Source organism: Dryobates pubescens, chromosome 8, assembly GCF_014839835.1.
Source record: "Dryobates pubescens isolate bDryPub1 chromosome 8, bDryPub1.pri, whole genome shotgun sequence".
In the NCBI taxonomy this organism is placed as follows: Eukaryota; Metazoa; Chordata; class Aves; order Piciformes; family Picidae; genus Dryobates; species Dryobates pubescens.
The window spans coordinates 18978067-19001438 of record NC_071619.1 but is presented as its reverse complement, the minus strand read 5'-3'; the positions used below and the strand labels follow the sequence as shown (position 1 = coordinate 19001438).

At 44.0% G+C, this 23372-nt stretch overlaps 1 protein-coding gene across 1 annotated transcript in view; it reads right to left on the bottom strand.

Annotated features, from left to right (window-relative positions):
• The window catches only part of TLL2 (tolloid like 2), an 88205-nt gene that overhangs the window by 21039 nt on the left and 43794 nt on the right, over positions 1 to 23372 (bottom strand). The window contains exons 3-9 of the mRNA XM_054163582.1: positions 15615 to 15692; positions 14200 to 14370; positions 12557 to 12674; positions 11367 to 11545; positions 10912 to 11017; positions 5053 to 5177; positions 578 to 693 (exon numbers count right to left, since the gene is read on the bottom strand). Of these exons, the coding sequence (XP_054019557.1) occupies positions 578 to 693; positions 5053 to 5177; positions 10912 to 11017; positions 11367 to 11545; positions 12557 to 12674; positions 14200 to 14370; positions 15615 to 15692 (893 nt within the window). The remainder of the gene's footprint in view (positions 1 to 577; positions 694 to 5052; positions 5178 to 10911; positions 11018 to 11366; positions 11546 to 12556; positions 12675 to 14199; positions 14371 to 15614; positions 15693 to 23372) is intronic.

The following is a 23372-nucleotide window of genomic DNA, read 5'->3' as shown; positions in this document are numbered from 1 at the left end:
TAAGGAAAGATTTAATTTCCACAGGAAGATCAATAAAACAAAAGGAGCTGGGAATAAAGTGGACAGGGTGGGTGATTGATGCGCAGTGGGGCTCAGCATTTCAAGGTGGGGAGCAGGAGTCTCCTGACAGGGACATTATGCCTGTATGACAGGGGCAGGCCACTGATGTCATTCATGGCTCCTTGGCTCCTTTTGGGACCCTGCTTTGCTGGCACATCTTGTCTAACTCATCTGACCAGGACCTGACTTTGAAAGGTGAGCTCAGGCAGAGTTAGTGGGTGGCAGGAAGTGTCCAAGCAGAGTTCAGACTTACATTGAGAGGAAGGCTCAGAGATGAACACACCACTCAGACCTGTGAAGAAGGTCTGCTCCAGCATTATCTCTCCTCTCTTCAGTACTATATATTCCTGAGCCCATCTCTGGGAGGGCAGTGATGGTGCTTAGAAGCCTTTCCAGGCTTCATTCATGCGCTCCAGGCATGTAGAGATCATTTGGCAGCTGCTAACACTGTCATCACAGGCAAAATTACATGTAAGGCAAGTGCAGAGAATACCTCGTGTGCTGGTGTTGCACCTACCTTCTCGCCTGGGGTCACTGAGATCCTCCAGACACAGTGGGAATAGGAGGGGTAGCCATTTGGAAAGCCAGGAGCTGAGAAATTCCCTGTTGAGTCCTGTAAGGTGTCTCCACAAGCTGTGGGAAAGGGGAAAAAAACCCACAGCAACAGGGAGTGACCCTCTGGAAGAAATCATGATCTACCAAAATATTTGCACATGTGTGCAGGCTGGTGGTTAGTACTCTAAGGATGTTCATTCATGGTACCAGCCAAAGGTCACTGACCAAAGAGGTAATGCAAAATTTGTCAGAATTACTAGGATAGAATACGATCATAAGGGCATAGGGGAAACAGCTTTCAAAGAAGCACCCTTCTTCCATCATCTTCTCTCCACATGCTGTCACTTTCAGGATGCAGTCCTACTGAGGAATATCTAATCCACAAATCAAATGCAAAGTATGAACCCCACCTCACAATCTCAGGACTGCTGTTAGCAAATCTGTTTTCCTTCATTACAAGCTGCTCAATTAAGTTCTCCTTAGTTACCATTGTTATGGTTTTGGGTTTTTTTGAGTTAAAACATCCTAACAAAAGCAGGGCAAGCCCCACTGCCCTCATGCTTTGGCTGTCCAGCATCTACCCTGCTGTAGCACTGTGCAGGATGAAATATGAACACTGCACTTCACTCTGCTCTCCACCTTCCCTGTTTTCATGGCCTGGTGCAGTTGATGAAATGTAGATCCCAGGGCGACATTTTGGAAGAAAGTAATATACACAAGCATATGCTCCACTAGGGAGCTGCAGCTTCCAACATCTGGGAAAGCCATGACTACTGTAGTTCCTGCCCTTTGAGCTGAAACAAGGAGTGACCATTTACATCTGCAGAGCAGCTGACTGGCTAGGCGAGAGGATCACAAATATTGAAGCTCCAATTTCTGTCAGAATCCTCACTAAACACATGCAAATACCTATTATGAGGAGCAGGGACCTTGGCTTGCCTGCTTACCCAGTTGTTTTTCCAGTTTCATAACCTGCTGATGTTATAAAGCTGCCCTTGTCCTGCAACTTGGTTTCCTCAGTGACAGTAAGGCAGCTCCCAAAAATCCCTCATTAGGCAGCAGTACTTTGAAAGATCCAAGAAGGCCAAACATCTGTCTCCCTTTCTCATGGAAATGACAGGGGATGCTCCTCTGCCTGATGCTATCACACACTCATTAATTTTTCAGCCATGATTACATTTAGATGGGTGGATCAGAAGACAGAGGTGAAAAGACTGTTCCCATTTAAAAGGTTTAGTATCTTCAAAAAGGGAGAGGCTGGCCTTTCAGTGTAGAGCAGAGTGATTCCTTGTACATGCAGGTGGAAGCACGATAACAATGAGCAATTCATATTTGTGTGTAGAGCTCAATCGCTTGCAGAGCACAGCAAAAGCAATACAACTGTACTCCATTCAGTAGAAAAGAAGCCAACAGGTCCAGTAAGACTAGTGTTTGGTACTTCTGGGATCCAAAAAAATGATCTGAGGTGGTTTTCCCCCATGGTGAGGAGGCTGTTGCACACACAAGCAGCTAGATAGGAATAGGTGAAAAGCAGAGAAGGTGAATGCTTCCGAAATCATTTATAAATTCAGTAGCTGAGTGACAGACACTTCCTGCTCATCAGCTGGTTGTTGGTATGCTTTTGAAAATGCACAGAGAATGGGATGACATGATACAAGGCAGGACCATTCTCAGTTTTCAGTTTAACCATTCCTGCACAAGTAGCAAAGCTACACAGGCATGTTTCCTTTAGCATAGCACAAGACAGCAGGACACACAGTTTTAAAGTCTTTTGTGGTGACTATAGTCACCAAATCCTCATGCAGCAATATCAAATCTAGCATTTACTACTAAAGTAGCAGAATACATCATGCCTTCCAGAAATTTCTTCAGCAAATTTCTTTTGGATTCACCTGGCTTAGTACTAACTTTAACCTAGAAGGCATGAGCTTTGGGGAGTTAAGAAGAATTTTAAACCAGCAGGGCTTTAGAATGGAAAAACCAAGCCAGCCCTAACTGTAGCAGCCATGAGAGCTCCAGTCTAAGGAGCTGGGGAGCCCTGTGTCTTACAATAGACACAGCAGTCATTGTGGCTTGTACCAGGGTGTGCTTGTAACTCATCCTCCATCAGGCTAGCTCTTTTTTGTGGGAATTTTCTCAGGTGTTCTCAGATGGAGTCTCTCTTTCTAGAATGGAAACATCTGCCATTCAGCCTCTGGATTACATTGCATTTTACCTAAAAGTCCTCAGCTTGGCTACTGAACAACATTGTCCTCAACCTAAAGTCTCATTCAGATCCTGCTGAACATAAAATTGCATTCTTTTGGTTCTGAACTCCTGTGCTTTGCATTTTGCAGAGGAGGAAAACTTTTCAAGCTACAGATGCGAATGGGAACTGAAGATGTTAGCCTCATTAAATATACTGCACCCCTTCTCTTCAAATGCAACATGTGAATAAATCCCAATGCAAAGCAAAAAAACCAAACCCAAAACCAAGCAAAAAACCCAACCCTAAACCAAAACAAAAGATACTTGAAGAAAATTTGTTAGGCCTAAAGTTCTAATCATTCTGGCAACAAATATATTCTGAACTGCAATAACTTCTGCTAAAGCTTTGGGGAAAAAATCCTAAAAAGTATGAAAGTTCTACTCTGCAAGTGGAAACCTTGAGACTCAAAAGGGTCCTTGCTTTAAAGAAAGTTGGTTTTTTAGCTTTAACCTCGGGCCAAAATGGCTTTTCAGCTTGCCTCAAGACATCCAAACCTGTAGTTGATGCTTCCAGCTATAAGAATGAAAAGCCTGCTTGGACTAAGTTTGATTCAATAAAAAGAAAACAAAACAAACATGGTGCAAGGCATTCTTTTCTTTTTAATGAGTGTTCAAACAAGCCAATCCCTAAACTAATCTGAGAGACAATTTTCCAAGAACTCCATCATATTCAACAAAATGCAAATTAGAGAAAATTACAAGAAGAAATAAAAAGTTATTTAGAACTAGCACACCGAGGAAAGTTATACCACTCAATATAAACCAAGAAATCACCCCCAAACATCACAGACCTTGAAGGACCCATACTCACTGACCTGTATCTGGGTATGGAGAAGCAGAGGTTTTGCAGAACAGCTACTGACCATTTTCCATGGCTGCACAAATTGTTGTACCACAGAGCAGTGGTAGCCAGCCACTTACTTAAAATGTGACTCTCTGTACTGCTAAAACTTAGCCCTCTTCCTCATGTTCTCCCATCTCTCTTTGGTATGCACATTCTAAGAGAAGTAATCATTTATGATCACATTAGGTTTATGATCAAAGCCACTCTCAATTGGACGAATATGCTGACCAGAACGACCTATTTAGATGAACTCCTAGGCTAAGCTTGCAAAAGAACTTTCTTTCCTTCCTGCGTTATTATGAACATTACAGTAATTCTTCAAAATTAGGGCAACCCTCTCATTCTCCAGAATCTTCTCACAGATGCTTCATTATCTGCAGAAATTCAGCAGAGCTTGTTAAATTTTCTATCCCCAAGCATCATACCTCCCATTTTATCTCTTTTCTCAGTTTCTGCAGTCCATGCCATAGGCACCAGATTTGGTGCCATCTTTGCTTCAAGCATCTCTTCATATACTTTCATTCAATCTGTCCTTAAGTCCAGCAGACTGCTGCTCTGAAATATGGTTTTCTCTATTAACCTATTTAGCTAAAACAGCTGCATAAACTTTCACTGTTTAACATCTCAACTTTAAACTGATCTTTTTGTTCTAACAGGTAAATTCAGTCTCCCAATTGTATCTGTGACACCAGTGCTCTTTTTGCCAATCTTTTCAGACCCCACATAAAGCAGGACCCAGACTATCAGTGTTTAGTATGTCACACATACATGGATAGGTTCTCTATCAAAGCTCTTCCCAGTCTACCAGTCTGTTGGCAGCGCACAGAGGGAAACAGCCCTCCCCTGAACAATTTAAAGCACCAGCTTCCAGCACTCAGTTTCCCAAATCAGTATCTTTGAGCTTTCTTCCACATTATCTCCAAAACCTCAGTACAATACATCATAATCACAGAGATACACTTCCCTTAAGGTTCATCTCTGGGACAACTGTATGAACAATTCAACAGAAGTTTGATGTGTAGAGACCCCAGTCTAGCAGATATCCCTCTGCCACTTTGCTAACTCTCAGTCCCCACTCTCTACATCAATTTAATTTTCTGTGAACACAGCCTCCAATGAATCAATCTGAAGCCTTAAACTGACCAGGAATATTGGCAAAGTACCAATAGGAGATATGTTAGCCAAGTTCAATTCTTCCACAGCATCAGCCTGAAGCATTTGATGGTCTACCTTTCCTGAGTATCTTTCATCAAATGGATCATTAAGGTGCTCTTGAATTCCAACACATTCTAAGTAAACCATGAGTCTAAAGTAAAGCTGTAACCACCTCCACAAGCCATATTTACCTGGGCATTTGTACAACTTCCTTGCCTGAGCGATGTCTCCCTGGCTCAGGCGAATACGCTGACCAATAGTTGGCCGGACACCATTATCATCACGACGAGGAAGGATGGTATCGAGGAAGACCCCTCTAAAGGGAAGAAGAAAGAAACAAGAAGCAGTGAAGTAGGGAAAGTGACATAATGCACAGAAAGTCACCCTTCATCCTGGCAGGCCTCCCATACCATCCCATGGCCATGTATCCCATGCTAACAAGCAAAAGTAATGCACATCGTCAAAACTGCACATCTTAAGGTGGTGGCCCTCTTACTACAGCACATAGCAAGGCAAGTCTGCCAAGCCAGTAAATTCCTCTTTTGATATATCAAAGTTGCTGCTGCCTCTCTTTGAGTGTAGGCACATTCCTTGGCATAAATGTGAAAAGTCAAATAAACATTCCTGCAGAAGATTCATGGCACATCTGGGTCAGCAGGAGCACAGGTTAGATGCTTAAGCCAAAGGAGCAGAGGGAAGGGACATTTGTTCAGCAGTAGATAGGTTTGGGCTGTCAGTGACTGCAGTTGCCACAGATAAGACAAAAAGATCCAGTGCTCCACCTTCGTTCTGCATGAGTTTCCAAGCTAACAACTTCACTTCTCTGCCTCCTTTACCTCACTACTATTTTTCCCATGTGACAGTTCATATTCAGGAACTCTCTACTGCACTTCTGAGCTCAGTAAAGGATTTAAACTCAGGCTTCACTTCCATCAAAATGCAAAGTCTGTGCATCCAAGCAAGAGCCTGCATGCAAGAGAGACCCCAAGGCAGCATTAGGACTGCCATGCTAAAACAGGAGTAAGGAATCAGAAATCTGAACTTCAGGTTGGTAAAGTCCAAACTGTCATGGCCAGGCTGTCCAGTTGACAGGAACCATTTCACTGCACCCCTGAGTACTTAACAGTCTTGGAGGTGCCAAAGCTAACAGTGAGCTTGAAGCTTCAGCGTCAGCTCAATGAGGTAGATTTTTCTTTCTGAAGGACAGGATACAACTGTCAGTAGAGTCTGATGGGAAATCAGGGCAAAACCAACAATTTTCATGCTGCCTAGTCCTGATACCAGACTCTTCAAGTATGAGTTAAGCTCTAAGTATACAAGTAATTCTGTTCTTTGGGCTGTTCAGAGCCTCAGGAAGGAGTTTAAGAGGGTTTTGGTGCATTGGCTTTATTTTAAATAAAAATTGCAAGGAGAGTATTTGGATCATAGCTGTCCAAAGATGCAGTCAGTATTACTGAATGGAAAACATAATTCTATTAAACATAGTGAGTGGGGGAAATCATCTGTAAATACTCAAACTGAAGAAAGAAATAGAGTGGAAGGAATTTCATCTGTTTTGAAAACTGGAATCAGATCTTGTATGTGGGATTTTTTTCCAGTGGTAGGAAAATTCCTGATCAGCACTAAAATCAGTGCTTACAAGCTTTGAGTTGAGCCCACCAAATTTTGACTGACAAATTCAGGCTGGCATTCTACATGGCAGCTGCATGCCTCAGGCTGAATTTATTTAAGTCTATGTATCAAAAATAAATCCTCCAATTCCAGAAATATCATGAACAGATACAAAACAGGTCTGTTTGTCCACAGTAAGTGTTCAAACCTCCTAGGAGTTTACAGAAGAATTTGGTATTTAGCAGGGACATACTTCTGTGCCAGTGAAATGTTCTTTGCAGATCTCCAGGCTCCACCAGAGAAGAATGACAATATTTAATAGAGAATATTATTTAATAGAGAAACCACCACTTGCACATGCATGCTTTTCATTCTCTTTCCCATTTCAGCCTTCACAACTGTATACTCACAGTTCCCAGACTCCTGCATCTAGCATACACCTAGGGTATTACTCACACAATGCAAATCCCCCACATTTTCAAACTAGCCTTGTTACCTGCCAAACACATTTTCTTCTAGAAGGCTGTACACTAAGTTGCAGCAGTAACATTTCTAATTTTGCTTTTTTCCACTGACTGAATTTAGTGCTCCCTTCACATGCATTGCTGAATGTGGCTCCAAATCAGGAAGCACTAAGTATAGTTCCTCTCATTTTTCAGTCAGAGAAACTCAGAACAGAGTAGAGGCTTCCTGGCTTAAATCACACAGGTTCCAGTAGTCCCATGCAGTTCACCGAAGTATCATCTGCTTAACAAGACTTAGGATGTTAAGCTGCACATTTGGCAAGTCCCTCTAAGAGCAGTGGTACTTTGTCTCACCAATTAATAAACATCAAGCAGGCATTATTAAACAGAGCAGCTCAGGAACTCTAACACTAGAGTCAATCTTGAATAAGATACATAAATTCGCCTTCCAAAGGTAGAAAAAGAACCCAGGAACCCTGGATGCCTCCTTCTCCTGCTGTCCAGTCATGAGCGGAAGATGCACTAGCTGCCTAAGTCAAGTGCAACAACCCACCATTGCTACCAGCCAAGAACAACAGAGCTTGAGAAGAGATACTCTCAAGAATCATTAGCACCCACACAGTACTCTGAATCTGTAAAGCATCATGCAAACATTGTGAAATTATCAGCTGATCTCAAGAAATTGATGAACATTCACCTCCAATCTGAGGGCAACAGATACTGGCATTTAAATACCACTCAAGCCAGCAGATATTCAAGGCAAGTTAAGCACTCAGCTGCAGGCAATGCTGGTTTTCTATCCCCATTTGCAGAGGAGAGACAAAGTAACTCTACTTCATGCAATAAAACCTATAGAGGATGTGTATGTGCCTTGTGCAGGATTGGGATGTTGTCCTGCAAACACCTCAAGATGCCCCTTGACATGAAAGCAGTGTTACCTGCATCCTGATTCAAACATGAGCTTTATAGAGGTCATATTTTGTAACCTCAGGCCATGCTGCCATGTCTGCTACCAGAGCTTGGTGAATTAAGGTGACTCATTAATTCCTCTGCTGGAGCATGTCCAGAGAAGGACCATGAGGATGATCAGAGGGCTGGAGCACCTCTCCTATGAGGGCAGATTGAAGGAGTTGGGGCTGTTCAGTCTGGAGAAGAGAAGGCTCCGAGGTGACCTAATTGTGGCCTTCCAGTATCTGAAGGGGGCCTACAAGAAGGCTGGGGAGGGACTTCTCAGGATATCAGGTAGTGATAGGCCTAGGGGGAATGGAATGAAGCTCGAGGTGGAGAGATTCAGGCTGGAGGTGAGGAGGAAGTTCTGCACCATGAGAGTGGTGAAGCCCTGGAATGGGTTGTCCAGGGAGGTGGTTGGGGCGCCGTCCCTGGAGGTGTTTAAGCCCAGGCTGAACAAGGCTCTGGCCAGCCTGATCTAGTGTGGGGTGTCCCTGCCCATGGCAGGGGGGTTGGAACTAGATGATCCTTGTGGTCCCTTCCAACCCTGGCTGATACTATGATACTAAATGTTCTTTTTTGCTAAGTTGCCGCTTATGTTTCTTGACAGCTATAAAAGAATTAGTTTGATGAGACAGCAATTGAGTGTAATTTGCTGCCATGCCTGTAAAGAATGCACCAGGAAATAAAACTTGCAGTCACACTCTGCAAAGTAGGAAACTTTCTGACAAGAACAGAAATGTCCACGGTAAAAACTTGTTACTGCTGTCACTACATCTCTTTTGCCATCCTCCTGTTCCTATATTGTCCCTGCTCGCTACAGGGGGGTTGGACTAGATGACCTTTGGAGGTCTCTTCCAAACCAAACCATTCTATGATTCTATTAGCAACAGACACAAATGAGAAATATGTTTTGCTGTGAACTGAAAATGAGGAGTCACTCATACAGTAATCTTCAAAAGTACTACTGAAAAGAATGTCCACTGATAGGACTGGTTGTGTCTCAGAAAAACTGTCCCTTTCTGTCCTAACTACAAAGTTTAGGATAAAATGGGCCCAGAATTTGCAGCAGCATTTGACCACAGCAAATACCATTCAATTTGCTATCAACATTCACAAGAGTTGCAAACAATAAGGCTTTGCTAAATGCCATCTAAACATTGCTTCAAGACACCAAGTCAGAGACACAGCTCTTAGTGCTTCACGTTCTCCTCATTCACACAGCCTGTCTGCACTGGTGGGGTGCTCATACCATCCTTTTCCCATGTGGACTTTACAGTGTTTGCTCATGTGTTAACGCACCCACTCCAGCTCTTCCCTTGCAGGGTCTTCTAGAGGCCCTCTTTCATTCCTAGCCACTGATTCTTATGAAATTTGCTGGAGCTTAGTATCTTCACAAGCTCTGTGGTTTTGTCAGTTTGGGTTGTATTTGGCCAGCACTTGCAAAACTCAGTAAGATGGGAAGGAGACATGCGTGCACTCACAAGTCTCTGCTGATTAGTTAAGGTAAACATCGTTTCCTTAGGAGAGAAGATGTCGACAGGTCTTGCTAAACTGAGAGCCTGTTCCCAGCATGGCCTGTTTACAGTGAGAGCACAATCAGCCCACAGAGGCACTTAGTGCTCAGTTCAATTACTGCACAAAGACTGCTACTGGGGTGAGGGTGGGTCACAGAGACAAAGGGCTTAAAGAAAACAGACTTTAAAAATCCTATTAAGCACCAATTTAAATTTAGAAGGACTCTTGCCATTTTTATCCCTTTTTGGCCCAGCAGTGTTCTGAAGGACCCTGGTTTTCAAGAGACACAAACTCAAAGGCATCCACAATATAAATAGCAGTAATAACTTAATCCTGCTTTTGTGCAAGACAATTCTAACCATTTAGAGCTAGCAAATGCTGGAAGGGTCCAGCAGATGCCTCGAGGGAAGAAAAACTGTTTGCTTTGGGTATCTGAACCCAAGAAATCTCTAAAGGCTGCAAAGCTCCCTTGTCCAGCCACCATCTCCTCCTGCCAGTACAAGCAGCATTTCGGCAACTTTCATAATTTCCCCCTGGTTGATTTGAAGAAGAAAAAGCACAAAATAATAGGCTAGGCTTGGCACTTCCATACAACTGGGGACAAAAATAAAAGACTTAAAAGCCTCAAAGACACCTTTAATTTTTTCAAGACAAAGTTTCCAAGAGTATGAATATTTGTGCTCTGCCTCTCATCCCCTTTACTCCTGATATGCAGTGAAGGAAAGCTCTTAGGAGGGAGCAATAACTGGATTTCTGGGGAAAAAAAAACTTCAACTAATGCCACAAAATCAAGGTGGTCATCCAGTAAATCTCACACCAAATCCAGGAAACAAGTAACTATGTTCATTTCACCTCTCCATCCAGTAGAGCTGTCTGATCAGAAAATGGGTTCCCTCTGGAGGGATGAGATGAGAGTCAAAGGCAAACAGCCTACACAGAAACTGCCCAGATAGTTGAGACAGGAACAGGACTGAAAACTCCATGAAGAACCTAGTCAAACAGAATCACAGAGCTGCAGAGACCCCAGTCTAAAGCATGGGCATAAATGGTCAGAAGAATACACAAGTAATAAATGAGCTTGAGCTTAAATTCTCCCTCGGCAAAGTTGCTAAGGATTCTGAGCTTTTGGATTGTGAATCTTACGCACAAGCTGGACCACCAAGAGATTCAAAGACAATTTTAGTATTACACTTCTTATATGTGGGCAGACATGCACACACGCCCCCCTGCTGCCTGGGAAGGTTGCCAAACATGGTAACATGGCTTTGGATGCCTCTGAGATTATCAGCACTGGGTGAAAAGAGTGGGAAGGGGAAACCAGGAGCTCATCTTCCTTCATTCATTTTGCTTTTTCTCAAATAGTGTTCAAGCTTTGCAGTGCAGAGGAGCTCACTGTAACTGCCATATATCTCTGCAATGGATCACAGGTCTCCTAGGTTCCATGTATCTTCCAGAGTCAATCACAACTACTGAAAATAGCCCTAAGGACATGTGACCTTGGATTATCACCTGGAAAATGTGTTCCTAGCATAGTGCATGATGCTGTCAAAGTCATAGGTCTCTCCCAGTGAGTTCACTTCCCCAGCTTCCATCTTTAAAAAGTTGTACTCTTGACCTGTGATGCCAAACACAAAGAGGAAAAAAGAAACCTATCACTTAAAAAAACCCAACACCACCACCACAAAAAAAACCCAAACCAAAACCAACCAACCAACCAAAAATCCCACAACACAGACTCCCCCTATTTCTGGGAGCCTAGAATGAAAAGGATATACTCTAACATTCTAGCAGTTTCAGCTAGACATTCAAAATTCATCCAGCTATCTTGACCCTTATTCTAGGTAAAGGCTAGCAATATTTCTTCTTCATTTCAGCTCACAGACCATTCAGGTTTTCTGTAAGTCCAGCAGGAAGTTTTCCACCCACCCAAAAGCCAGGTGGAATAACCTGAAGTGTTATTTTACCTTGCTGGATGTTCTCTCTGATGATTGTGACATGCTGGTCCCTGTCAGGTCGTGTGTGCTCGTGCCAAAATCCCACCACGTGACCCAGCTCATGAGCCACAATACCAAATTTGTCACAGTTCTTTCCAATGGATATAGCCTGAGGGCCACCTCCTCGGCGACCCACATATGAGCAACATCTGGAAAAGAAAACCCACAAACTCATGGAAAACCAGTGAACTGAGGAAGCCTGAGACACAGAAACAGAGGATGGCATCAGGGTCCAGGCCAGGCATTGCATACTATATGTACTCAAGTGTATGTGGGTTTGTATGCATAAAGACAACACGTAAATGCATATGTCTAAAAATGCATATATACACTTAAGTGTTATTCCAGGAAAAAATATCCAGAAGGGTTTAGGACCTTCTTCTGAGCAAATCTGGATGTTAGGAGCAAGTTCTTTACCATGAGAGTAGTGGAACACTGGGACAAGTTGCCTAGGGAGGTGGCCGGGGCACCATTCCTGGAGATATTCAAGGTGAGGCTCAACAGGACTCTGGGCAGCCTGATTTAGCTGAGGATGCCCTGCTTACTGCAGAGGGGGTTGGACTAGAAGACCTTTGGAGATCACTTTCAACTCAGACTGTGGGGGACTGCGATGTATCTGTGAACCCTTGGAAGAGCTCTGGTGAGAAAACATCTCTGTGCTCCCATGAGAATCTGGAAACTCCCTGGACAGACTGAGTGGGAAGGAGAAACCACAAGATAAGATGTGAGGCCACCTGGACTAGCTTAACAAGTAACTATGGCAATGCTATCACTGACCCAAGAGAATCTTGAGAAAAGTTCATTAACCAATTGCAGGCAGCCACACTAACGATACACACAACATATGAGTTGTGTGCTGGAATAAATCAGTCGCTTTTTTGGCCTTCTATATGCTCTGCTTGTGTTTGATTCTTGTCGCGCAGACCATCACCTTATCCATACCCCGACCCCTATACAGCGACACCAGACCATTCTGTGATTCTGTGAAATTCTTCATTATCCTGTCAGTCCTTACTGGAAGTGACCAGATACATTTCTGGGATAGACTTTGCCACATAGCCATTTGTCTCTTCTGACCAAAGCCAGACATACAAAGCCATTTGTCAACAAAAGGAGCGTCTGCAACGTAGACAGCTGCAAGAAATGTCTGTGTCACTTACCCACACGTTCTGTATGTGAACACAATGAAACTCTCTTCATCCGTTCTCTCCACAAATGTCACACAAGTGTGTTTCTCCCAGTGCCTCATTGCTTGCTTAAAGATAGCCCTTTGGCTTCCTGAAAAAGAAATCCAAGAAGAGGAAACAGTTAAGGCATGGCTTTCAGGAAAATCTCTAATGGACTTCATCTGTACAGGGGAACAGCCACTCTGTCCAATGGTCAATCTCATACCTGTAGACACTTCTAGGCTCACTTCCAACTACAGAACTAACTTACTGTATCATCCTTTTCTCTCCTCAAGCTTGATGAATTAATTGTTCTAATTAAACAGATAGCAAACTTGGTTAAGCATATCAATATTTCTGCATATGAGAAATGTCACCTCACTAGGTGAGGGTCATTCTGACAGAGCTGCTGGATGTTCTGATCCCAGCACCATCTCATGACTCAATGTAACATATCTACACAAATCTTTCAAGACCCAGGAACCACAGGAGTGTTCCAGATGGTCCTCAAAACTAAGAAAAAGCTCTCTTCAAGTAGTTCATCTTTAAAATTGCAAGCAAAACATCTAGAGGAATTAGAGACAATCCCAGGATAGTATAAGAAGGTGTAGAGATAGAAGGTATAGGGACAATTCAGGACCTGAACAGAGACACCTAAGAAGTAGGGTATTATGACCATCTCACACTAGCAAGATGACAGGCTACAAAGCATCCCCTCCATAGGGACCGGGTTACCTCCATCAGTCACTCAGCAGCAGACAGAATAGTAATACAGGCAGCAAGGAAGTGCTGCCCCAGAGTGGTACAGTCTCAGGAACCTTCCCTATAGTAGTGCCTTTCCAGCATAGCCTCTGGTACACACAGGGCTGCAGAGTAAGCTGGCATTATCAAGAGGGACTTGAGAGTGGAGAAAGGCCAGAAGTACTTCAGAAAGGCACAAGGTATACAGAAAGGAGCTCCAGGGTGTGATTAAGCTGAGGCAAAACACCAAGCTGAACTCAAGAGAGAAACGTGCTATGGCAAGAGCTGCTTTTACACAGCAACCTAGTTAGTGTGTTGGGACACATACAACAGAGAAGACTCTCTCATCAGACCCTGAGGGATGGGGGCAGCTGTTCTCTGACACATGTGGGGGCACAGCTGTGAATAGCAGGCTACTCAATATCCTGCCAGGTTGCATGAGCTCCTTTGTTTACAGGTGAAGAACAGACCCTTCCACATGGGCTTCACAAACTGCTGGCAGCAGCATGGGTGCTGGGACAAAGTACGTGGGGAACCCAAGGGAATAGTGTTTGCTAGATCTAAGTGGGAGATGGGTGGAGGCAGACTTCTGCTCTTGCTCTTCCAATAGCAGAAGGATCCTTTTCTGGAAACACAGAAGGTGAGCACAGGTTCTAGCCCCTGAAGCAATCAAGAAAAGTGACCAAGTCACACAATTATTTCTTGGACTCCAAGAGAAGGACCATCTCACTGCACACTTCAGTCTCAAGCTTCCCTGTGCAACCTCATGCCCACCCTGCCTCTGGAGGGAGGCTCCCAAGGACCTGTTTTTTTTATGGGAAAGCTCTGCTCCAGAGACCTGCTACACATTTTGAGACACCCCTGAACAAACAGGGAACAATGTTTTCACTACTGACCAGTGAAATTTCCTCCGATCACATAGGGGATGATCCCCCCTGGCCAGATCCTCTCAGCCCTGGATGTGGTTGCCCTGCGCACTCTGGGAGAGGAGTGTGTGTCCATCCCAAACTCATCCTGATATTCCTTCCTCTTCGGTCCTCTCACAAGCATTGTGTTCTGCTTTCTGTCTGCAAGACAGAGTGGCAACACTGTTTAAATCCTCTTTAGTTCCAGGTGCAGCCCTCAAGTAATACCCTGGAGCTTCAGAAAAAGAAAAACAGAAAAAGCAAGATGTTAACCAAACCAGAAGCCACAGACAGGTTTGCCAGTGATTTGTTTGTGACTGCAACAACCTTCCTGCCTTGGACCCTTCATATACACTATGCCAAATCTCTGTCCATACAGGAAAACAACAGCCCCTCCTGCACACAGTGGGTTGCAAATATCTTGTATAGAAAAGGCCAATCCCATGGGAATGTCTGTACGATTACAGGTCTGGACTGATCCCATAAGCAGTGCCTTGCCTATATGAGTGGGAGAAGCCACCTGCAAAATTTGGCCTGGGTGACTTCAGGGAACAGAATTTTAAACTGATTCAGTTGAAACATCCCTCCAGCAAGGAGCAGCTAGCTAGCATTACACTCTCTGCCTCAGAGTAAAACATTTTTGCTGTCCTGGTGACAGTTATGGCTACTTGTATGTACTGGGTCTGGCTGGGATAGAGGTGACTTTCTTCATAGCAGCCAGTAAGGTTTTGGATTTGTGGCTAAAAAAGTGTTGATAACATACCAGTCTTCAGAGTATTGCTGAAAAGCACTTGCACAATGGCAAAGCTTTCTTTTTCTCATGCTACTGAGCCTCATCCACTACCCAGGCAAGTAGGCATGAGGTAGGCAAGAATCTGGGAGATGATGGAGCTGTCACAGCTGAACCAAACTGGCATCCTATACCATATGTCATCATACTTAGCAAAAAAACCCAAAATAAAACCTATGCAGTTTTGTCTCCTAAGGTAGCCATTGCTCAGAAACTGGCTAGGCATCGGTTTGCACAGGGATAGGGGTGAGCAATTGCCATTGCGTGACTTAGGGGTTTTTTGGATTGTCTTTTCACTTATTAAACTGTCTTTACCTCAGCTAATGAGTTTTCCTACTTTTATTTTTCCTGCTCTCTCACCCCTCTTGCTAGAAGAGGGATAGTGACTGAGCAGCTGTGTGGGTGCTTGGCTGCTGGCTGGGGCCAACCCACCAGACTATAGAAGGGAAGCCCACCCTTGCAGAGAGTCCACCTGCAACAAAAGCAGACACCTGAGCAGGGCTGGTGTCCTAGACATGAAGGCATACACTTGTACAAGGAACAAAACATGGGTTTACAGGGAATAAAAAAAAATGAATAAAAGATACCCAAAGGTCTGGGTGGGGTACCACATTACCCTTTTTAACTGCTTTGTAACTATGATCAGTTGAAGTGGCGTTTTCACTTGACACATGAGACTCTTCTCCCAGGCCTCCTACAAAGGAAAAAAGAGCAGAGACACATGGTGTGAGTTGGCTAGCAGAGCTCTGACAGCAGCTATCAGGGATGTCATCTCTGGGCTTGCTGGCCACAGGAACTGCTCTCCCTGTGCAGGGATAAGAGTCTCTTAAGTCTGATAAAGCTTGGCTCTTCTCCTGGATTTGCTCCTAGCCTACAGTGACATCTTGTAATCTGTGCCTTGATTTCCACATACACTGAATAGGCAGAAAGTGTCTTCCAGGGAAGGCTAACCTTATGGAGATTTACTGAGAACAGGAGCTATACAAGGAGAATGGTAGCAATAGTAAGTACCACTGTTAAATCTCAAAGTCAAAAAGGTACACTGTCAAGGCAAAGAACTCGGTACATTCAGACAAAAACACTCTAATCAATTCTTATACATCTAGCCTGAAATCAGCTTTATCTGAAAATGAAAGGCCTTCTCAGTGATGCTAATACCCACTGGTTACCAAAGCAGGAAGAAATGACATGTTAGCTTCTGAGTACTTCTTGCGCTTCATCCAGCATCAGCTACCCCTCCCTTTTGGAACAGCACTGCTAGGCACAGGGAGGTCCTTCTCTTGTCCATCTAAATGGCTCCCCCCAGCTTGCTTACCAAAACAAAATTGGTTGGTCCCATGATTGAGTGTTCCCTGCCTGACTTTCCTATTTCCTTGTAGAAAACCAACTCATAATGTTCCTGTGACATGCAAGACACCAACATGTTAAGGGATAGATTTGACTGTTTGATGTCACAGCTATTGGTCACAGAAACTACAGGAGTTCCATGGCATCTTTGTACCAGCACTGTGCCTGACCCTCTCCTTTCCTGCAGAGAGCACTGCTGCCTCCTCTCCCCACCAGTGCACTATAGCACAGCAATGGTGGCAACAGCGTGCAGGGGCTGCAAAAGCAACTTCACCAAGCTAAGCAGCTCAGCACACCAAGGGGACTGAGAGGCCTCAGAGCATCCAGAATCCTCTATCATAAGATGAAGACTCAGGGTGAGATCTTAGCAATATGACTTTGTTTTGGGAAGCTAGGGAAGAGACAGAGACCCCTGTCTATACCTCCTACTAGTCTTTTGACCATTAAGGTACCATAATACATAGCAACAGCTCAGTACTTCAGAAAAACTGAAGTATGATGTAGGATCTTCCCTCAATACTGGATCCATTTTGCCCCAGAAAAAGATTTTAAATGTCACCAGTGCCAGAAACTGATCTAAACCAAACAATAACTTGTTCACATTTCTTTTTCAAAGTTCTGCCCACAGTAAAGGCAAACAGCAACTGTGCCAACTCACCTGTGCTGCAGGAAGCAAATTGTGATCTCTCTCCCTTACATAACGTTTACCACTGAAGACTGATTTCTGTAAGTGCCATTCTGTAAATGTCCATACTAAGATCTACAGACAATCCTCTCACAAGCAGCACATAAGAGAGAATCACAACCAGGTAACACAGGAGAGCGACTGAGTTCCACTTCATATACACATAGAAAGGTGCCAGACACACTCAAATTCTGAAAGTTCACAGGCAGCTCATAGGGAACCAATGAAGTCATGCCAACAAGGCACTCCGAGTTTATATAAGTTGTAGAAATTCCCTTGCTGCGCACTTCTGCCTTTCCTTTCCCTTCTTCTTCTTTGCTTTACACTACTGTGCTATACTCGCACCATAGGCCTGAAATACTGGAACAATAAAGGAACAATACTCGATCATATTGGTCAGCTGTATTGACTCCAATCTCCGTCATCTTTAATCTTTGGCATGAAAGCTCTCCATGGTTGCTCTCCATGGTCACTCTAGTAGGAGGGAGAGCTCAATAATGCTGTCTAGGGCAAGAGAGTAAAATGCATTAACAGACAAATAGAACTGACACAGCCTTAGGAAGGTGGTGCTGATACCACCACTGTTGTCCCCCTCCTTCCTTCCCCACCTCAGTATCTGGGTCCTCTGCGAGCAGAAGGGAGGCTGATCTCTGCAGAGGTATGAGCAAGAACAATTTTCTACAGTCTTGGTGGCAAGGTAAAGCATGAAGAGCACAGTCAACCATTGCATGCAAAAAGGGAGATACTGTTATTCATACAGCACTGCTGAATGCCATGTGGATAATTCCAAGAGGAATGTCTCACTTTCACGACAACTGGACATCTTCCAGCCCCTAAACCAGTGCTGCTTTACCAGCTGAAAAACTATTTGGTTTGCTCTGGAGCAGACTTCTTGCAAATCCTCCTCCTGACACTCCAAGGGGCAAGGACAGGGGAAAAAGTGTATCTCTTGAAGGTACCTTTGGAAGTACTTCCAAAGTACAAGTCCTTGGAGGAGGGCTGAGAGGATGGTATCAAATTCTACCTCTCTGACATTATATTACTATATATATATATAGTTATATTACTATAACTAAACAGAATATCAGGAAAGGGATAACAAATGGCAGCAGCAAAATGAACTAGAGGAAAATAAAATACCCAAACCCTCAGCTGACTATAGGTTAAAGCTTCCTGCTCCAAGAGACACACTAAATCAGGGGATTGTCTCCCAAAGGAAGTGCCATAGTTTAACAGAGCTTGACTGGACAAAAGCCACTAGATGTGTGAACAGGAACAAGCCTGATTCAACAAGATGGATTGCTCTGAACTCTATCACTCTTTTCCAGCCTCAATGTCCCATCCCAAGATTTCTCTTTGTTTTCTTTCATGTCCAGTCCTTGTCACTTCCTTAAGCCCAAGCTCAACAAAAGTTTCTCTTCTCAGTTAAATTTTACATCCCAGGACTTCTCACCACCTCCTCCCCCACCTCCCTGCCCCACAGTATGCTATTCTTCACACAATATTCCATTCCATTTAAAGGAAACTCCAACCAGCCATTCACCACCAGAAGTATTAAGGCATGTGGTCTCTGCTGAAGCAAAGGATAATTTTGTATTTCTAAATAAATGCAGCTTGCTTCCACTCACAAACAGATTGCTTCTTAATTGAACTTGGGAGATGAATTATATGGTGAATTAGGAAAAAAGAACAACTCTGTATTTAGTGAATTGTTCCCCTAAGAGGGAGCTGTATGGGATTGAATTGCAAATGACGGCACCAAACCCAGCAGCCGGCCCCTCTCCTGCACCCAAGCTGCTGACCTCTGCCGTGCTACAGTGTCATTCCCGCAGACTGCTTTGCCGAGCTGTGAGCACATTCCTTCCCAGAGATCACTGCAAGCCTTGGTTTCTTATGCAAAGGAGATGTTTGAATAAACTAGTGTGACTAATGAAATCTACATCATCTTTGCATATTTTGTCTCATTGTAGCTGATGAAAAGGGAAAGCACTACACAAAGGCCAGATATGGGTGTGCAGATATACCAGATATTTTCAAACACTACTAATCTCAAGGAGCACCCACACCCTTCTCTCCCACACAGGTGTTTTGGAATCATATATGAGAATTTTGCAGGATCTTGTTCTGATTCACTTGAGCTTTGTGATACCTAAACATGTCTCAAAGATTAAAGTGACTTGACAGATATCTAATCCTCTCTTGTGATTCTTCCCAAGAGGTGAAAGCAGAATCCTAGCAAAACAGAAGTAACTGATGTGCCATAATCAATCAATAAGAAAGCAAAGAAATGCACCTTGCATTTAGAAGCACATAGGTTGCAGGCAATGGGCAAGTCCTGTTACCCCCTCAAAACATTCCAGAAGTTGTATCTCTCTTTTGGACTACTCTGTCATATCCAAGAGCAGAGTTACAGTGCTACTGCTCCAGAGTATGAAATGCCCATGTATGTCTTGAAGCCTATATGTTAGAAACACGGACAAGGAGAATGGAGATTTTTCAGTTTGACAATATGGTCTATGGAAAACAAACACAGTGATAAAAAGTCAGGCTTGGTCTACTACTTACCATAATGAGGTAAGCAAAACAGGACTGATTTTTCTGGGGTTTAATACATATCCAGCAATTAAAAAGGCCTCCAAGTTCACTCTCATCCTCAGTACTTTCTGCCTGTTACTATGCCAAACCAGACATCACCTTTCTCCATCCTAACTGTGTAAGCTTTGTCTGTTTCTCTTACAACCAGAGATGACAGAATTTGTTAGATCACGCCTCTTAACCTTTTTTAACTCCTACATTTTTGTGATTCCTAACAATTTGTCCTGCTTAACAGCTACAACTCCAGCAGGACACTGCTGGACTCACTAACTAGGTAATTTAGTTCCGTGCATGACCTGGCAGAGAACACACAGTGAAGCCCAGGGAAAATTTAATCACTAACTTACACTTGTACAACAACTCCCTGTTCTGTTTCCTGCAGACCAAGAGGAGCTTCACTGACTGAAAGAAATGTCCTGTACCTTAAAATTCACCATAAATTTGAGATAAATCCACCACTCTCACAACCTTGACCAAAGAACAGGTGCCTAAGTTGTTTGCAGGTACTAGAGAGACAGCCTGAGATGGTAGGCAAGGGTCCAGCAAAGCAGAAAGCAGCAGGCAGTAGCATTGCTGGAAAGAAAGCAGTTCCTCTCACTCTTCCAGAAGAGGAAATTAAAAATCCAACTTTGTTAAAATACATCCAAGTTAACCAAAATAAAAGACAACATATTAAGTAAGAGTGAGGTCAGAAAGCATGCCATCTAACCTGTAGGGTTTATGGTTCCCCTGTACCACTGGCATAGGATAAAAGATGTGTAATCTGAGGAAAAAGCAAGACGCAGGCTCCATTCAGTACTCATCACTACCACGACCATGAGAGAAGCTTCTGGAAGAACAGGGTAAGTCAAAGTTGATGTAACATGCTGCTTTTTAACTTCCTCATTAACCAGTGGTCAAGAACTTTATTTAGAGTAGAAATAAAACCATTTTGTTGCACTGGATTTTCTAACCACAGAGAAAGTGATGATTTTATTAAAACAAGCTCTACTGGGAGAATGCATTCAGACTGCAGAACAGATGTTTCCCTGAGCTGGTGAGGAGTCTATAGTGAAAACCTTTCATAAACCCCCCAGGCCCTGGAGATCCGAGCAAATGATTTGAGATAGATCATTCAGCATTTCCTGTCAGTGGAATAGCTCAAGTTCCTTCAATTTACTTAAAGAAAAATGAATTAAAGAGGAGAAGAATTCTGAACCCCAAATTCCCTGCAGGAATCTGTTTTTCATATTCAGAGTAAGCTGACTAGCTGCAATAACTCAGGAAAGTCCCAGAGTCCAGAGGCTTGACAAGCAGGTGCTCTCCACATTAGCTCTGCAAATGATTGTGCAGGGTGAGGACACTAGCCTCCCAGGGAAGTTCATGAGAAGAAGATGGACACAGCTAAGCAAACCCTTCTTTTTAAAGAAGGCATTGCAAGAAATGAGACAACATGACCCATCTTCCCCTCCAACCTTTCAATGGTTAAGGGGAGAAGCACTCTCTGGAAACAATGAAGGACTGAGAAGACTGGAAAGGGCATTTTTCCTTAAGGCTGTAACAACCACCTCCATTTCCTAAGGTAAAATGACAGACAGATAAGAGAGAAAAAAAGAAAGATAAAAGTTATTTACAACCTGTGTCAAATCACTAATTTCTTTCAGTGAGAAAGAGTTCTGCAAGTCCCTGGCTTAGCGTTCTTTTACCGCAGCAAGTGAAAAATTAAAAGCCAAAGTGAGTACACAATTACTTTCACCATGTGCATGTCTCTGCACATACAGTCCCCACATACAGTCTGCAACTCCCCCCTCCCACCAGCATAACAAAGCAGTAATGTGTAGAATCAATTACCCTCCACACCATTGCACTTGCTATCTTGTTAATCTGATGGATCAAGATCTATTTCTAGCAGGTGTTTACCTCTGCACCACAGTTCTCTCAATTCACAATAATCATCCTCCATCCCCATCTCTCCTTTGAAAGGAAAGAAAAACAGAAGTGAACTTGCAGGTGATAAGGAAACATTCAAAGGTAGTTTGGCTTTGCTCATTACTGTTCTAGCAGGCAGTACAAGCCCTCCACGCCACTCTGCTAACATTCCTTCCATCTGACCTGCACTGTTGGATTGAAGGGCATGAGATTTAACACATCTAAGTGCCGGGTTCCACACATTGGCCACAACAACCTGATGCAATGCTACAGGCTGGGGTCAGAGTGGATGGAGAGCGGCCAGGCAGAAAGGGACCTGGGGGTAGTGGTTGATAGTAGGCTGAACATGAGACAGCAGTGTGCCCAGGTGGCCAAGAAGACCAAGGGCATCCTGGCCTGTATCAGGAGTACTGTGGCCCGTAGGAGCAGTGAGGTCATTCTGCCTCTGTACTCAGCACTGGTTAGGCCACACCTTGAGTACTGTGTCCAGTTCTGGGCCCCTCAGTTTAGGAAAGATGCTGACTTGCTGGAATGTGTCCAGAGAAGGGCAGCAAAGCTGGTGAGGGGTTTGGAACACAAGCCCTATGAGGAGAGGCTGAGGGAGCTGGGGTTGTTCAGCCTGGAGAAGAGGAGGCTCAGGGGAGACCTTATTGCTCTCTACAACTACCTGAAGGGAGGGTGTAGCCAGGTGGGGGTTAGTCTCTTCTCCCAGGCAACCTGTAACAGAATGAGAGGACAGTCTCAAGCTGCACCAGGGGAGGTTTAGGCTGGATGTTAGGAAGAAGTTCTTCACAGAAAGAGTGATTTGCCATTGGAATGGGCTGCCTAGGGAGGTGGTGGAGTCACCATCACTGGAAATGTTTAAAATAAGACTGGATGAGGCACTTAGTGCTATGGTTTAGTTGATTAGATGGTGTTGGGTGATAGATTGGACTTGATGATCTCAAAGGTCTTTTCCAACCTGATTAATTCTGTATTCTTTCAGCTTGTTCTCTACCTGGAGTTTCAAACACTCCCAATCATGGAGCTCCTTGGAGAGGTTTTGCTGGTTTGTATCCTCTAGCAGCCTGCACCATGTTTAAGAGGCAGTTGAGCACCCGAAGTACGTATAGTCAATACACTTTGTCTGCTTGGCTACCTACCAGCTCCATCACATGTCATTTAAAAGGCATCCCAAACTAACTGCCAACAGCAGGAAAACTGAGGCACAGGCCACCCTTAAGGCAGAAGAAGAAGTTGGATTTTTAAATCCTGGGGAGTAGAAGTCCAATGAGGGCCACTGTTGGGTAGCCTTAGGCTATCTCCAGCCCCAAGGTCCAGGCTCCTTGGTGAAATAGATGTCCAAATTGTTTGCAGTCATTAAAGAAACTGTGGGGAAGATGGTGGGTGTGTTTGTACATGGCAGAGGAGCTTTTCTCACCACAGTGATCTGCCCATTGAGAGAAGCTGGCAGAGAAGCTGCTCTCTCTGTCCCAGGGACAACTGCAGTTCAGAGGGGAAGTCAGGTCTCAAACCACAGGTCTCTGCCACAAACTGGCTCCAGGATTCAGCGAGACCATCGCCTGCAAGATGAGTGGCTACTCCCCTCCCTAACACAGCCCTGTGCATCTCACATTAGTATCTCTGCTTTAGCATGTGGAACACTAATGTAATCTGAGTGTTTCCTTTTGCCTCTGATCTTTGCCCTGGAGAAACCTGTTACCCGCTCCCCAGGGCTGTCCAAGTGACCATCTGGCCTACAGAACTACAGCAGCAACCACAGTCCAGCATTTCAGCCTAAAACTAATTTGCTTTCTTTCCCCACTTGACAGCTGAATAAATACTTTGTCCTTGCCATTT